Raw genomic sequence first — 18,604 nt, forward strand, 5'->3', positions numbered from 1 at the left:
GCGTGTTCAGATGTCATGGCTGAAAGCGGTGGGGCCTGGCATTCAGGAGTCCCCTCAGTTGTGGATGGTGGGAGGGAGCGTTCAGGTAACGAGGCCACCTCTGGGGTATAGAATCCAGCGTCTTCCTTCTCTTCTTCTAACACAGTCTTGTGCTCAGAAACACCTTCTGATCTCAACAGGGAGACATCATCAATTATGTTCTTTGGGGATTCCTGTCTTACATTTGGTGGGACTGCATTTTGGAAGGTCAGTGCTGAATCTCGTGTGACACCCTCATTTCCTAGGTTCTCTCCTTCTGACAGGACAGCGTGTTCAGATGTCATGGCTGAAAGCGGTGGGGCCTGGCATTCAGGAGTCCCCTCAGTTGTGGATGGTGGGAGGGAGCGTTCAGGTAACGAGGCCACCTCTGGGGTATAGAATCCAGCGTCTTCCTTCTCTTCTTCTAACACAGTCTTGTGCTCAGAAACACCTTCTGATCTCAACAGGGAGACATCATCAATTATGTTCTTTGGGGATTCCTGTCTTACATTTGGTGGGACTGCATTTTGGAAGGTCAGTGCTGAATCTCGTGTGACACCCTCATTTCCTAGGTTCTCTCCTTCTGACAGGACAGCATGTTCAGATGTCATGGCTGAAAGCGGTGGGGCCTGGCATTCAGGAGTCCCCTCAGTTGTGGATGGTGGGAGGGAGCGTTCAGGTAACGAGGCCACCTCTGGGGAACACAGCCCAGGGTCTTCATTCTCTTCTTCTGACAGGATCAGGGGCTCAGAAACACCTTGTGACTTTAATGGGGACTTAAGGTCTACTGTTTTCTTTGGTGACTCTTCCGTTGCCTGAGAGGGAACTAAATATTCAGAAGCAGATGTGGAATCCGGCGTGTAACGCCCACTTTCTGAGGCCTCTTCTCCGGACAGGATCATGGGTTCTGGTGTAACTGCTGAAAACAGTGGGGACTGGCATTCAAGAGTTTTCTCAGTTGTGGAGGGTGAGACAGATATAGAAGCTGAAGTTGGGGAGAAAGGCTCAAATTCATCATCCTCTTCTTCTGACAAAACTGCATGTTCAGATACAGCTTTCACATGAGGTAAAGAAACTGGCTCAGCTTCTTGCTTCTCTAGTTCATAGTTCCAATCCTGTGGGGCTGAATACTCTGACACAAAAGCAGAATCAGTAGAAACAGACTCATTTTCCTCTCTTTCTTCCTCAGACAAGGCGACCTGTTCAGGTGTTGAAGTTGTCAGTAACGGCAGAAGGGTCTCCTCTTTTTCCTCCACTTCAGGGGCCAAGCGTGGTGGGAAGGGCTCCTCAGAAACTGATGGACTTTCTGGGTAATCAAGTTCTATGATCTCTTCTTCTTCCACTAAGTTAGAATCTTCAGGTTCAGGGACAGCAGCCATTGGTAGGGGCATTTCTGTCTCTTCCTTGTCTGGTTCCTCTAATACTAGAGGTTCAGAAAGAGAAATGGATGGCTCAGACACAGTTTCTTCCTTCTCTCCTTTGATGCTGAGGTGAGGAGGGGACAGTTGGTCAGCGACTGGTTCTGCCCTTTCCCGTGAAGTCAGATCCAGCTCCTCTCTCCCAGGGCTGAAATCTTCCTGGATAGAGGCTGTCAGACCCGGTGCACCTGATTCCAGAGAACCCTTCTCTGCCTCTAGTGAAATGGAATGGTCAATCGAAGACATGTGTTCTGTCTTCACTTCATCCAGTACAGGCGGTGAGACTGAAGAGTCAGGCTCTGCAATTACTGTTTCTTGTGAGTCAGCCTCAGATTCTTCCTTTGCAGTTTCCAGGAACGTGGCTCCAGATGTAGCGGGTGTAAGAGAGGAAGGCTTCATTTCACGGAGCTTTGCTTCATCAGTCAGCAGTTGTGGCACTACCCGAGGAGGGCTGAGCTGTGATTCCCGTTCTGCTATGGCATGACTTGTATGAGAGGAAGCTGTGTGCTGGGTGGCAGATGCAGCCCTTAAGGGAAAATCATCGTAAGTTTTCTTCTGATCTTCATGACCGAATAAGGAGGTCAGGGACTTTGATCCTTTGGAGAACACATCTCTCCAGGGTGGCGCAAGCTCTTTTCCTTTCACATCTTCTATGCTTTGGGCTGCTGATTTGCCTGTTTTGGAAACTACTTTAAGATCACGATCACCTGACTCTGGCTCTAGGCTAATGGATGCATCTTTGCCCTTCCTATAATGGATTTCTTTAATGACATAACCCTTTGGCAATGTTCCATAAAATTGCAGAGGAATTAATTCTTCTTTAACAGAATCGAACATCTTGATTTTATACTGTACTGTTCCTATGTAGACTGGCCTTAACACCAGGGGCTTGTATTCTTTGTATATTGCCCCCGTAATGGGAGGTGTACTTGAGGTGCTCTTCTTTTTTCTCGTCTTATCATAAGTGCCAGTAGATGACTTCTCTTTCTGGGTGGTTAGTTCCTGACTTGTTTTGTTTGCAGGGGCATCTTGGGATTCGAAAGAATTTCTCTTTTTGTTGCCTTTCCGACGTAGAGATGGTGAGCCATGCTTTGACTTAGGCTTTTTTTTCCGAACTTTTTTAACTTCATCCACAATAAAAGAAACACTCCCTGGAGGAGAATTCAGAGTCGACCCTTCCAGACTACACACACCAGACGTCTGACTTTCTTCTGAGGCCCAAGGAGTGGAAGGCCTACTTGAACTGGTCTCCCAGGTGATACCACTATCTTCCCGTTGAACTGTTACCATGGAAAAGGAGGGGTCAGATATGATACATTTCTTCTCGGTCTTGCCCTCTTCATCCTGGTCTGATAACCTACAGTAAATTAAAACATTATTAATAATTTACATATATTAATAATAACATCTTAATTACATATTAAATAATAAGTAAAGATCCTATTTTTACTAGGTAAAGGATTAATGTGAAGTTAAAATATATGGATATATAATGCCATCCATACCAAAAACCGGGACACACACAAAATAAAGTTTAAGAATTGAAGTCAGTATACCAAATACAATAACACATCCCAAACTGGAATGAAATCAATATTCTGAAAAGTAAAAAAAAAAAAAGCTAATGCTAAATTCACCACCTTTGGGACTTACCCAGTGGTCCAGTGGTTAAGACTCCATGCTCCCAATGCAGGGGGCCTGGGGTTCGATCCCTGGTCAGAGACCTAGATCCCACATGCTGCAACTAAAGATCCTGAATGCCACAACTAAGACCCTGTGCAGCCAAATAAACAAACAAATACAAACATTTAAAAATTAAAAAATAGAAATAAATTCACCACCTTCGCCTATCACCCTATCAGAGAGTGAGCCTCCTTTGACTCCTCCAGCCCTTCAGACTTACTGTTATCTATATGACAACAGTCACCAGGACCTTCATAATGGCTCTTCCATCTGTGGCTCCGTGTTACTGTTATCACTACTGTGACCCAGCTTTTTATCACATCACTCTGCCATGGACTATTTCATTAGCTTCCTAACTGGTCAGCTGATATCACATTTACCTCCCACCCTCCTCACACCCTCAGTTCATCCTGCCTATCTTTTCAGACCAATTCTACTAAAAATGGTCATCATGCCACTTCCTACTCAAAAATGTCAGTAAATGCCTCATACCTGTAGAAAAATTAATTCAAGATATTTAACTCTCTGATCCCTAGCTGACCTTCTTTGCAAGTATCCACTTCCACCCTACGCTTACCTGATACATTACTGTTTTAACTAGATAACTCACTGTCCAGTATATCATAGGAACTGTGAGTCAGGGCCATGAGGAAAAATAGTGAATACAGATACATCACACACACAAAAAGCAGCCTACTGTGCTGTACCCAAGTGATCTGTAAACCAGGGGTCACAACAGAGTCTACCTTATGGGACTGCTGTGAGGATTTAATTCACTAACACACATGAAATGTGCCTCGCATGTAGTTCAGTTCAATTCAGTTGCTCAGCCATGTCCAACTCTTTGTGACCCCATGGACTGCAGCATGCCAGGCTTCCCTGCCCATCAACAACTCCCGGAACTTACTCAAACTCATGTCCATTGAGTCAGTGATGCCACCCAACCATCTCATCCTCTGTCGTCCCCTTCTCCTCCTGCCCTCAATATTTCCCATCATCAGGGTCTTTTCCAATGAGTCAGTTCTTCACATCAGGTGGCCAAAGTATCAGGTCTTCCATACAATCCTTGGGTCAAAGGAGCCTGCTAAGTCACTTCAGTCATGTCTGACTCTGAGACCCTATGGACTGCAGCCCTCCAGGCTCCTCTGTCCCCAGGATTTCCCAGGCAAGAATACTAGAATGGATTGCCATTTCTTTCTCCATTATAGGAGCCTAGGCATGGTCATATTCAATTGGTTTGGAGAGATGGTCTTCTTGGACTAACCCTCAAGAGATAGCTGGCTTTGGCTCTCCCTTTGAAATACGACTGGTCCTGTCTCAGACTTCACAGCACTCTTCTCTGGAATTTTCTTACACCGCCCCACCTCCCCATGCTCATGCCATTCCTCCATCTACAATTCTCCCCCATCTAAAACTAGCTTTCCTGTATATTTAAATTCTATCTACTCTTCAAGGCTTAGTTTTAAAACCTCCAGTGTTACCATCCCTGACCAAATCAGCATCCTGACCAATTCAGCAGTTACATTTCCTTTAAGTTAAAGATTGATATAAATACAAAACTACTGACTGCCTTAAACACAATTTTTCTACAACAACAAAAAAATCTATGCTCAAAAGTCACTAAGCATAAGTATTAAATGAAACCACTTCAAAAAAACATACATGATTAAATTCAGGTTTCTTACCAATAATTCTAGGAATCAGTGAACCAGGATGGACTGGAATGGGTGAATTTAACTCAGATGACCATTATATCTACTACTGCGGGCAGGAAGCCCTGAGAAGAAATGGAGTAGCCATCACAGTCAACAAAAGAGTCCGAAATGCAGCACTTGGATGCAATCTCAAAAGTGACAGAATGATCTCTGTTCATTTCTAAGGCAAACCATTCAATATCACGCTAATCCAAGTCTATGCCCCAAACAGTAACGCTGAAGAGGCTGAAGTTGAACAGTTCTCTGAAGACCTACAAGACCTTTTAGAACTAACACCCCAAAAGATGTCCTAATCATTACAGGGGACTGGAATGCAAAAGTAGGAAGTCAAGAAACACCTGGAGTAACAGGCAAATTTGGCCTTGGGAGTACAGAATGAAGCAGGGCAAAGGCTAATAGAGTTTTGCCAAGAGAACACACTGGTCATAGCAAACACCCTCTTCCAAAAACACCAGAGAAGACTCTACACATGACATCACCATATGGTCAACACCAAAATCAGATTGATTATATTCTTTGCAGCCAAAGATGGAGAAGCTCTATACAGTCAGCAAAAACAAGACTGGGAGCTGACTGTGGCTCACATCATAAACTCCTTATTGCCAAATTCAGACTTAAATTGAAGAAAGTGGAGAAAACCACTAGACCATTCAGGTATGACCTAAATCAAAACCCTTATGACCATACAGTGGAAGTGAGAAGTAGATTTAAGGGCCTAGATCTGATAGACAGAGTGCCTGATGAACTATGGATGGAGGTTCGTGACATTGTACAGGAGACAGGGATCAAAACCATCCCCAAGAAAAAGAAATGCAAAAAAGCAAAATGGCTATCTGAGGAGGCCTTACAAATAGCTGTGAAAAGAAGGGAAGTGAAAAGCAAAGGAGAAAAGAAAAGATATACCCATTTGGATGCAGAGTTCCAAAGAAGAGCAAGGAGAGATAAGAAAACCTTCCTCAGAGGTCAGTGAAAAGAAACAGAGGAAAACAATAGAATGGGAAAGACTAGAGATCTCTTCAAGAAAATTAGAGATATCAAGAGAACATTTCATGTAAAGATGGGCTCAATAGAGGACAGAAATGATAGGCACCTAACAGAAGAAGAACATATTAAGAAGAGGTGGCAAGAATACACAGAATTGTATAAAAAAGATCTTCATGACCAAGATAATCACGGTGGTGTGATCACTCACCGAGAGCCAGACATCTTGGAATGTGAAGTCAAGTGGCCCTTAGAAAGCATCACTACAAACAAAGCTAGCGGAGGTGATGAAATTCCAGTTGAGCTATTTCAAATCCTGAAAGATGATGCTGTGAAAGTGCTGCACTCAATATGCCAGCAAATTTGGAAAACTCAGCAGTGGCCAGAGGACTGGAAAAGGTCCATTTTCATTCCAATCCCAAAGAAAAGCAATGCCAAAGAGTGCTCAAACTACCACACAATTGCACTCATCTCACATGCTAGCAAAGTGATGCTTAGAATTCTCCAAGCCAGGCTTCAGCAATACGTGAACTGTGAACTTCCAGATGCTCAAGCTGGTTTTAGAAAAGGCAGAGGAACCAGAGATCAAATTGCCAACATCTGCTGGATCACGGAAAAAGCAAGAGAGTTCCAGAAAAACATCTATTTCTGCTTTATTGACTATGCCAAAGCCTTTGACTGTGTGGATCACAATAAATGGTGGGAAATTCTGGAAGAGATGGGCATACCAGACCACCATACCTATCTCTTAAGAAATCTGTACGCAGGTCAGGAAGCAACAGTCAGAACTAGACATGGAACAACAAACTGGTTCCAAATAAAAAAAGGAGTACGTTAAGGCTGTATATCGTCACCCTGCTTATTTAACTTCTATGCAGAGTACATCATGAGAAACGCTGGGCTGGATGAAGCTGGAATCAAGATAGCCGGGAGAAATATCAATAACCTCAGATATGCAGATGACACCATCCTTATGGCAGAAAGTGAAGAAGAACTAGAGCCTCTTGATGAAAGTGAAAGAGGAGAGCGAAACAGTTGGCTTAAAACTCAACATTCAGAAAACTAAGATCATGGCATCCAGTCCCATCACTTCATGGCAAATAGATGGAGAACCAGTTCAAACAGTGGCAGATCTTATTTTGGGGGGCTCCAAAATCACTGCAGATGGTGACTACAGCCATGAAATTAAAAGACGCTTACTCCTTGGAAGGAAAGTTATAACTAACCTAGACAGCATAATGAAAAGCAGAGACATTACTTTGCCAACAAAGGTCTGTCTAGCCAAGGCTATGGTTTTTCCAGTAGTCATGTATGGATGTGAGAGTTGGACTATAAAGAAAGCTGAGCGCAGAAGAATTGATGCTTCTGAACTGGTGGTGTTGGAGAAGACTCTTGAGAGTCCCTTGGACTGCAAGGAGATCCAGCCAGTCCACCCTAAAGGAGATCACTCCTGAGTGTTCATTGGAAGGATTGATGTTGAAGCTGAAACTCCAATACTTTGGCCACCTGATGCAAACAGCTGACTCATTTGAAAAGACCCTGATGCTGGGAAAGATTGAAGGTGGGAGGAGAAGGGGACGACAGAGGGTGAGATGCTTGGATGGCATCACCAACTCAATGGACATGAGTTTGAGTAAGCTCCTGGAATTGGTGTTGGACAAGGAGGCTTGGCGTGCTGTAGTCCACGGGATTGTGAAGAGCCCAACAGGACTGAGCAACTGAACTGAACTGAGTGAAACACTTTAACACCCTCATCTTTTAGGATTTGAAATCCTAATTGGAGGTGATGGGATTCTTGCTGAACTATTTCAAATTCTAAAAGATGGGCTGTTAAAGAGCTGCACTTGATATGCCAGCAAATTTGGAAAATGCAGCAGTGGCCACAGGACTGGAAAAGGTCAGGTTTCATTCCAAACTCAAAGAAGGGCAAGGCCAAAGACTGTTCATACTACTGCATAATTATACTCATTTCACCTGCTAGCAAAGTAATAAAATTTTATTTTATTGAGTCTAAGTACTGTGTATGTGTGTGTGTATGTGTGTTAGTTGCTCAGTTGTGCCCGACTCTTTGCGACCCCATGGACTGCAATCCACCAGGTTCCTCTGTCCATGAGATTTTCCAGGCAAGGATACTGGAGTGGGTTGCCATTTCCTTCTCCAGGGGATCTTCCCAACCCAGGGATCAAACCCGGGTCTCCTGCACTGCAGGCAGATTCTTTACCAACTGAGCTACAAGGGATACATAAAAACACAGAACGATATTTCAGGAAATTCAGAGTCTAACAGGGAGACAGAGCTAAACATTTTAATAGAGTGGGGTTAGTTCACCTACAGAAGATAGGCAAGATACAGCAAGAACATAAGGAAGGGAAGACCACAGAGGAAAGATCCTTGTATTGGAATTTTAAGAAGACACAGGAGTTTGCCCAACGGATGAGGAGTGGTGGTTGTACAAGGATGGGAAGGTCATTCCAGGAAAATGTCACAGAATATTAAAAAGCATCCTTATGAATAAATCAGTTTGGCTCACCAAGAAACCCAGAGTTTTTGGGGATGTCTGGATTACTGGACAGGAACAAAGGAACAGAAGGATAATAGAGCCAACAGGATCAGAGAATAACTATATTAGTATGTGTAAAGTCATAGTCAAGTATTCAAATTACACTCAGCATGAAGAAACTATTCTCTTAACAGGAGATCAATGGTTCCCGTAGAGTTCAGAAGTGTTTGTTACTCAAGAACACAAGCGCTCTCATCTATGGAAAGATGTTAATATATACATCAGTGTTCTATAATTAACAGTATTGGCTATCAACATGATCTTATTCATTCTCCTTTGATTCTCACAAATCAACCTTCTGATTATTACTCAGCTTCCCATGCAGATTTATCAATGAGAGTGAGAAGAAATAGATCTTAATGACCTGGGGAGCTCACGTCCTTCCTTCTTTCAGAGTTGTGCAAGGAGAAGGTTCAACAGATCTGAGTTAGATCCAGGGAAGAACAGACTGATACCCAAGCTGAGTGCCAAAGACTTCTCCTTCCTTTTGAGGATAAACTTTATCTGATTTCCTTCTGTTCTTATTTGTTAACAGAGATTTTTCATAATGAATGAATGTTATATTTTATTATACAACTTTAATACAACTATAAAGATGACCATATTTATTACTCTGTTAATGTAGTGAATTGCAATGATTGATTTCCAGATGCCAAAGCAACCCTGAACTCCTGAAATTACTTCAACATGGTTGTGATGTATCATATTTTTCATATTAAAAAGCTGAATTTTGTTAAGAATTTTGCTCCTGTGTTCATGAATAATTGGCCTGTAATCTCCTTCTTTACAATGTGCTTGTCAGGGCTTTTTTTTATCAAGATAACTGCTGCCTCTTGTAATTATCAGAACAGGGTAAACATTTGCTATGTTAGGACCACACATGCATCCCCAGATCTAGTTCTTTCCCGTGTCTGGTTTTACAAAGGCTGAGGGTAACAGCCGCCACTCCCCCTACCCCCCCAAAATATTGTGCTGCCTCAGAGAACAAATTGGGAAGTGTTCTCTCAGTATTCTCTGGAAGAGTTCATGGAAGATTATATTATTTCTCCCTTGAGTGGTTGGCAGACTTTACTGATGAAGTCATCTGAATCTGTAGTCTGTTCTACAGAAAGGTTTTAATTAGCAATTTATTTAGTAGTTATGTGACTACATGGAATTTCTTTTGTGTCAGTTTTGATATGCTGCATTTTTCTGAGAATTGACATATTTAACCTAAATTTTCAAAACTCACTGGATTAAATTTGTTCATAGTATCCTCTCAGGATCTTTTACGTTTTTATAAGATCTAAAATTGTGTTCATTTTTTCAATTCTGATTTGTGTCTCCTCTTTGTTCTCTGTATCTATAACTTTTGTCTTTGTCTTGCTTGTTCACGTGTTTTGTTTTTAGATTCCACATACAAGTGAAACCATATAGTACTTGTCTTTCTCCGTCTGACATTTCATTTAGCATAATACCCTTTAGGTCAATCCATGTTGTTGCAAATGGCAAGATTTCATTCTTTTCATGGCTGGGTAATATTCCATGATGTATACCACATATACCACACCTTTATTTGTTCATGTATTAATGGGCACATAGGTTGCTTTCATATCTCAGTTATTGTAAATAAAGCTGTACTGAACATAGGGGTATAGATATCTTTTTGAACTGGTGTGTTTTTTTTTTTTTTTCAGATAAATACTGCTGGATTTGTGGGGTAGAACTGCTGGATTGTTTGATAATCCTATTTTTAATTTTTTGAGGAACCTCCACACTGTTTTCCATAGTGACCACACCAGTTTACATTCCCACCAACAGTGCACAGGGGTTCTCTTTCCTCCACAACCTCACCAGCACTTATTTATTGTCTTTTTGATACTAGCCATTCTGATAGGTGTGAAGTGATACCGCACTGTGTTTTTGATCTGCATTTCCCTGATGACGTGTAATGGTGAACATCTTTCATGAGCCTCCTGACCATCCGAATGTCTTCTTTGGAAAAATGCCTATTCAGATTCTCTGCCCACATTTTTTTTTCATCCATGGTATGCAACATGCAGGATCTTAGCTCCCTAAGCAGGAATTGAACCCATGCCTTCCGCAGTGGAAGCAGAGAGTCTTAACCACCGGACTGCCAGGGAAGTCCCCCTCTGCCTATTTTTTAAGCTAGTTGTATAGTCTGTTTGTTTTTTTGATGTTGAGTTGTATGCATTCTTAATATATTTTGGGAATTAACTTCTTATCAAATATATCATTAACAAATATCCTGTCTCATTCAGTACGTGGTCTTTTCATTTTATTGACAGTCCCCTTGTGATTTTTAGTTTGATGTGTTTTTGCTTTTGTTTAGTTTTGGTTTTGTATTTGCTTATTTTTGTTTGTGTTTCCTTTGCCTGAAGAGACATACCAAAAAGTATTGCTAATGTCAATGTCAAAGAGCACGCTTGCATGCTAAGTCATTTCAGTTGTGTACAACTCTTTGTGACCCTATAGGCCACAGCCTGCCAGGCTTCTCTGTCCATGAGATTCTCCAGGCATGAATTCTGGAGTGGGTTGCTATGCCCTCCTCCAAGGGATCTTCCTGATCCAGGGTCCAAACCCACATCTCTTATGTCTTTGCATTGGCAGGCAGGTTCTTTACCACTATTGCCACCTGGGAAGTCAAAGGAGCATACTGCCTATGTTTTATATGGTTTCAGGTCTTACAGCTAATTATTTAATCCATTTGAGTTTATTTTTGTATATGGTGTGAGGAAGTAGTCCAGTATGGTTTTTTTGCATGTAGCTGTCATATTCCCAACACTATTTATTAAAGAGTCTGTCTTTTGCTCATTATATATTCTTGCCTCTTACATCATAGAGTAAATGACCATATGAGTTTATTTCTGGGCTCTCAGTTTTATTCCAAGGATCTGTGTGTCTGTTTTTGTGCCAGTAACATATTGTTTTGATTTCTATAGCTTTGTAGTATAGTTTGAAACCAGGGCATGTGATAGGTCCAGCTTTGTTCTTTCTCAAGATTGTTTTGTCTATTCAGGGTCTTTCATGGTTCTGCACAAGTTTTAGAACTATTTTTTCTAGTTCTATGAAAAATGCCATTGGTATTTTGAGAGGAATTACATTGACTATTGATAGGAATTACATTGTAGGTTGCTTTTGGTAGTATGGACATTTTAACAATATTAATTCTTTCAGTTCATAAGCATGGTGTATCTTTCCCATCTGTGTTATCTTCAGTTTCTTTCATCAGTACATTATAGTTTTCTGAGTACAGGTATTTCACGTTCTTAGTTAGATTTAGTCCTAGGTATTTTATTTTTTGATTCAATTATAAATGGGATTGTTTTCTTTCTGATAGTTCATTGCTTGTGTATGGAAAAGCAACAGATTTCTGAATATCAGTTTTGTATCCTGCAGTTTTATTCACTGATGAATTCTACTAGATTTTTGGTGGCATCTTGAGGATTTTCCACGTGCAGCATCACATCATCTGCAAACAGTGGCGGCTGTACTTCTTTCTTTCCAATCTGAATTCCTTGTGTTTCTTTTTTCTAATTTGATTGCAGTAGCTAGGACTTCAAATACTATGTTGAATAAAAGTAGCGAGAATGGGTATCCTTGTATTCTTCCTGATATTAGAGAAAATACTTTCAGTTTTTCACTGTTGAGGATGATGTTAGTTGTGGGCTTGTCATATGTAGCCTTTATTATGTTGATGTATGCTCTTGCTATATCCAATTTACTGAAAATATATGTTGAAATTATAAATATATGTTGAATTTTTTCAAAAGCTTTTTTTGTATCTACATGATTTTTATTCTTCAATTTATGAATGTGGTGTATCACATTGATTGATTTTTGGATACTTGCATTCTGTCTGCATATACATTCTTGCATCTCTGGGATAAATCCCACTTGATCATGGTGTATGATCCTTTTAAAGTATGGCTGAATTTGTCTACTAAAACTTTATTGAGGATATATGATTTTTTTAAGATGTTAATCTCTTAAGTTCAATCACATTTTATCAATCTTACATTTTTACTCCCCTCCCCCAGCATACACATTTAATGCTTTTCATTTCATCATTTTAAATATATCATACCATTCCTTCTGGCCTGCAGAGTTTCTGCTGAAAGTGATCTGAGAGCTTTATGCAAGTTCCCTTGTATATAACATGTTGATTTTCCCTTGCTGTTTTTAGTATTCTCTCTTTATCTTTAATGTTTGCCTTTTAAAATATGTGTCTTGGTGTGGTCCTCTTTAGGTTGATCTTGATTGGGACTCTCTTTGTTTCTTGGACATGGATGTGTTTCCTTTCCTTGGTTAGGGAAGTTTTCAGCTATTATGTTCTCTGATCCTTTCTCTTCTTCTTCTGTGGCTCCTATAATGTGAATGTTAGTATGCTTGATATTGCCCTAGAGGTCTCTTAAATTGTCCCTATATTTTAAAATTCTTTTTACTGTTCAGGTTGAGTGATTTCCACTACTCTGTCTTCCAGTTTGCTGATCTGTTCCTCTGTATCATCTAATCTACTGTTGATTAGCTCTGGTGTATTTTTATTTCAATTATTGTATTCTTCAACTGTTTGTTTTGTCTTTATATTTTCTAACTCTTAGAAGCTTCTGACTGCTCACTGTGTTCATCCATTCTTCTCCCAAGTTCTTTCAACATCATTATGATCATTACCTTGAACTGTTTGTAAGACATAATGCTTATCTCCATTCCACTTAGTTATTCTTCTGGGGTTTTACCTTATTCCTTCATTCAGAACATATTCTCTGTCACTTCATTTTGCCTAATTCTCTGTTTTTATTTCTATGTATATGGTATGTTGTATTTTTAAGTTCTAGGATTCCCATTCTACTCTTTCCAGTTCTCTGACAAGAGTTCGCAATCTTGCCTTTTATATCCACGTCCCTACAAATAACTTAAGCATTAAATAAGTACAATCTGCCTGCATGAGCCCTTCCTTTCCATAAAAGTCCATCTATGCACTAATAAGTATGACTCTGTAAGATAAGAACTTGAAGGAATTGTTTGCTATGCTACTTCTTCATTTCTAAAATTTCCCTTAATAAACCCTATATTTGCATTGTGTGGCATAGTAGTATGGATATGTTCATGCCCCTTTGTATAGTAAGGATGGAATGTGATAATTCCTTAATAGTGTTTTGGTATGCTTGCCAATAATACTCTTTTATCCCACTGCTTAATTGACATTATGTTTTCTAAATTATTTTGAGTTGTATTAATATAAATTATTTCTCAAAAGATGAATTTCATTAAATGTGCTGGAAAAATCTAACTTCTAAAGTTTCAAAATGAAGGATAAGGTCCTGGAATATGACCATGTCTAAAAGTCCTTGTTTCCTGTTTAAGCAGTTTCACTTTAGCTGAAACTGCAACTAGTAACTTTTTGAAAATTAATAATCAATCATGAATGTAAAAAGCCTTGTAGTTTTATACTGTTTCTATTTTATAAGTGAGGGAACCAAAGAAAGGTAATATATCCAAACTGAAACTTTTAATGAGGAAAATGGCTATCAAAGAAGAGCTATCAAAATAATAATTTTGCTTATTTTATCATCATCTTTATTTTGATTGGCACTTTCATTTTTCATGAAAAGAAATAAAAACTACTCTTCTGAAGAAGAGAAACAAGTCCTCAAACTATTTTTATCTGAAGGCTGAGATTTATAACTTTTATATTTTATTTTTCTTAGAGATGGATGATACTACGTGCTTGGGGCTGGTGCACTGGGATGACCCAGAGGGATGGTATGGGGAGGGAGGAGGGTGGGGGGTTCAGGATGGGGAACATGTGTATACCTGTGGCGGATTCATATTGATGTACGGCAAAACCAATACAATATTGTAAAGTAATTAACCTCCAATTAAAATAAATACATTTATATTTAAAAAACATAAAGATTTGTATTTTAGGAACTGGTAGTCGCTTCCTCTGACCACCAGTTAAAGTGACATACACGTTGTTCCTTATAGGAATATAACTGTGAACAATACCTTGGATTTTTATGATGTCTTGTTCTACTCTGAGGTGCAGCACGCATAGTACACTCACAAGAAGTGTATCAAACAAAACAAAGTAATAGATAGGATTTTCTCCTACTAAACCTGCTGAAATGCATTTAGTGTCGATTATTATAACACAGCAATGAAATCATATATGATCTTGCTTACGGTGCAAATTTGGAAAACATGCTTTTAAAAGCTTAAAATGCTAAGCAAGTTTGTGATCTTATAATATGATTTGTTAGCATTTTATGTGGGTCCTGAAAAAAGAACCAAGAGGTCTTAAAAGCATAATCACTAATCCTACAATTAATATTTCACTAAGAATTAATTGAATAACCATTTCCTTAGCAGAAAATTAACCTATGCATTGCTGAACAAAAGTGATATAAAACAGCATAGGTTAAAAGTAGCTTATAAGCCATTAGAAAGTTAAAAAAATCACTAAACCATGCATGAAAAAATTATTATACAGCTTATCATGCCCTAATATCAAGTGCTTATTTTGTAACATAATAAAGACCACTCGAGTTCATTGTGGATGAGAAGAATAAGTATCTTATTGTCCCAGTGACCAGAAACTTTATGACTGTAATTTGGGGCCTCTTACTATCTGCAGTACAGTCATCTTCCTAGCTTTATCTTCTACTCTTCCCCTTCATGAATCCTGTGCTCCAGCCAAACACTGGCCTTACCCCGCATGCTTTGCTTACATCCTTCTCTTCACTTGAAATGAATCATCTCTGCTTCTAATTTTACAGCCTTCAGACACCAGCTCATATATCAACCTCTCCATGTAGCTGTCAATGGTTCTTCAGGACAAAAGTAATTTTCTTCCTCTGAAATTCTAGAATCCTCATGTAATCCTTTTCTATGGTATTTACCACCATACATTAGAGTTATTTGTCATATATCTTAGCTACTCTACAAGGCTGGAAACCACCTGTGAGCAGGGATCATATCTTTTAGCAATTCTTTTAGGAGCTCTCTTGCTGTGAAGTCTTTCCAAAACATTTACCTTCATTTTCAGAGGAACAACTCTTTCATTTTGCACTCATTTCATCATCTTTGGTAATATTTAACTATATCACACAATAACAACTGCAATTCCAATCCCAAAGAAAGGTAATGCTAAAGAATGTTCAAACTACCATACAGTTGGACTCATTTCACTCACTAAAAGTAATGCTCAAAATTCTCCAAGCCAGGCTTCAACAGTACATGAACTGTGAACTTCCAGATGTTCAAGCTGGTTTTAGAAAAGGCAGAGGAACAAGGGATCAAATTGCCAACATCCGCTGGATCATCAAAAAAGCAAGAGAGTTCCAGAAAAACATCTATTTCTGCTTTATTGACTATGCCAAAGCCTTTGACTGTGTGGATCACAACAAACTGTGCAAAATCCTGAAAGAGATGGGAATACCAGACCACTGACTTGTCTCTTGAGAAATCTGTATGCAGATCAGGAAGCAACAGTTAGAACTGGACATGGAACAACAGACTGATTCCAAATCAAGAAAGGAGTACGTCAAGGCTGTATATTGTCACCCTACTTATTTAACTTATATGCAGAGTACATCATGAGAAACGCTGGGCTGGAAGAAGCACAAGCTGGAATCAAGATTGCCAGGAGAAATATCAATAACCTCAGATATGCAGATGACACCATCCTTATGGCAGAAAGTGAAGAGGAACTAAAGAGCATTTGATGAAAGTGAAAGAGGAGAGTGAAAAAGCTGGCTTAAAACTCAACATTCAGGAAACTAAGATCATGGCATCTGGTCCCATCACTTCATAGCAAATAGATGGGGAAACAGCGGAAACAGTGACAGACTTTATTTTGGGAGGGCTCTAAAATCACTGCCGATGGTGACTGCAGCCATGACATTAAAAGACGCTTGCTCCTTAGAAGAAAAGTTATGACCAACCTAGGCAGCATATTAAAAAGCAGAGACATTGCCAACAAAGGTCCGTATAGTCAAGGCTATGGTTTTTCCAGTAGTCATGTATGGATGTGAGAGTTGGACTATAAAGAAAGCTGAGCGCCAAAGAATTGATGCTTTTTGAACTGTGGTGTTGGAGGAGACTCTTGAGAGTCCCTTGGCTCAGAGGTTAAAGCGTCTGCCTCCAATGCAGGAGACCTGGGTTCGATCCCTGGGTCGGGAAGATCCCCTGGAGAAGGAAATGGCAATCCCCTCCAGTATTCTTGCCTGGAGAATCCCATGGATGGAGAAGCCTAGTAGGTTACAGTCCACGGGGTCGCAAAGAGTCGGACACGACTGAGCGACTTCACCTTCACCTTCACCTGGATTGCAAGGAGACCCACCCAGTCCATCCTAAAGGAAATCAGTCCTGAATATTCATTGGAAGGACTGACGCTGAAGCTGAAATTTCAATACTTTGGCCACCTGATGTACAGAACTGACTCATTTGAAAAGAACCTGATGCTGGGAAAGAAGGCAGGAAGAGAAGGGGACAACAGAGGATGAGCTGGTTGGATGGCATCACCGACTCAACGGACATGAGTTTGAGTAAACTCTGGGAGTGGAGATGGACAGGGAGGCCTGGTGTGCTGTAGTCCATGGGGTCGCAAAGAGTCAGACATGACTGAGCAACTTATCTGAAAAACAACTGAAACCAGGATAAAAAGCTTTGGAATAATCACAGCTGATCCTTAGTAAAAATGCAACTCAACATGATGGGTATTAGGAGGCTCAAGAGGAAGGAGACATATATGTATACACTTATAGCTGATTTGCATTGTTGTATAGCAGAAACCAACACCCTTGCCTGGAAAATCCCATGGATGGAGGAGCCTGGTGGGCTGCAGTCCATGGGGTCGCGAAGAGTCAGACACGACTGAGCGACTTCACTTTCACTTTTCACTTTCATGCACTGGAGAAGGAAATGGCAACCCACTCCAGTGTTCTTGCCTGGAGAATCCCAGGGACGGGGGAGCCTGGTGGGCTGCCGTCTATGGGGTCGCACAGAGTCGGAGATGACTGAAGCGACTTAGCAGCAGCAGCAGCATAGCTGATTTGCATTGGGTATAGCAGAAACCAACACAACATTGTAAAGCAATTATCCTCCAACTAAAAACAAAGAAAAAAATTTAAATAATTGGAATTATTAAATAGGAGTCTGCTATGAGGGATGGTTAACTTGCCTTAGGCATCAGTCTGTTTTACAGAGAAATCAGGGTGCTTTGGTCACACTAGCCAATTAGGTTTAGTGGAAAGTAACTTTACAAAGCTCATATTTCTTTCTCTTTCATTTCTAGTTTCGACTCATCTATACCCATGAAATTTCTGTCTCAGATAATTTCAAAACTATGAAACACTCACTTTCAACTGATTTCACATTGAAGCCCAAGGTCAAGATTCATTCATCTAACTGTTTATTGAGCTACAATTATGTACTAATTGTTATGTTAGACACGATTTTTTTTTTTTTTTTTACAGCAAGACAACCATTTGGTGCAAATTTTCTAAAAGATCTTTACAGTCACTTTGCATTAACCAATTTGGTCTGAGCTATAGATTTACAGCAGAACTATAAGTTAATATTTTCTTATTTTGCTCTCTTGAAATCTATGATGATTTCCATGTTGCCACTGGAGGAAGCTCAACAGTAAAGCAAGTTAGGTGCTTACCTCAGCCCTCACCTGTATAGGAGCACCGCTAGACACCATCAGCATTCCCCAGCCTAGCCTGAGAACACTTAGTCTGTCAATATTTTCCTGCTTCATCTACACAAGTGTGTACGAGTCAACTCTACTCACATCTTTTTAGCTTCTTTAAAGGAGTCTTTCAATCTATAAAATATCTTAAAATACATGATAGCAACTCATTTCAACTGATTAGCTGGGACACTGAGTTCTCATTCCAGGCGTTTCTTTCCATATGGAAGGACCTCTATTCGTGTAACACTCCTTCCTAGCTAGCTTCCCTCTATCTCTTCCTCATTCTACTCTGTTAATTCTACTATTAAATACACAAGGTAGGTTCTCATGTGCAGAAGCCTGTACGTTTTCAGAGGTGATGACTGGGTATATAAATCCATTCATTTCTGAGATTTGGTATTAGAAAGCACATTGTTGTCCTACCCCTAAGCCACATTCTTTGATATTAGCTTTATCAGTAATAAAGCTGATGTTTTGATCTCTATCTGCTATTCCTTTGATTACTTATCACTTGTTTCAGATCTTAGGC

The 18,604-nt window shown here is 40.0% G+C and overlaps 1 protein-coding gene and 1 non-coding gene across 2 annotated transcripts in view; one reads left to right on the top strand and one right to left on the bottom strand.

Moving 5' to 3' along the window:
- Window positions 1–18,604, bottom strand: part of CMYA5 (cardiomyopathy associated 5) — a 98,535-nt gene that overhangs the window by 52,451 nt on the left and 27,480 nt on the right. The window contains exon 2 of the mRNA XM_068965538.1: window positions 342–2,793. Coding sequence (XP_068821639.1) covers window positions 342–2,793 — 2,452 coding nt within the window. The remainder of the gene's footprint in view (window positions 1–341; window positions 2,794–18,604) is intronic.
- On the top strand, window positions 9,187–9,313 carry LOC138074732 (small nucleolar RNA SNORA72). Its single transcript, XR_011144545.1, has one exon. It is a non-coding gene; the product is annotated as a small nucleolar RNA SNORA72 (small nucleolar RNA).

This window comes from Capricornis sumatraensis, chromosome 2, assembly GCF_032405125.1.
Source record: "Capricornis sumatraensis isolate serow.1 chromosome 2, serow.2, whole genome shotgun sequence".
Taxonomy (NCBI): Eukaryota; Metazoa; Chordata; class Mammalia; order Artiodactyla; family Bovidae; genus Capricornis; species Capricornis sumatraensis.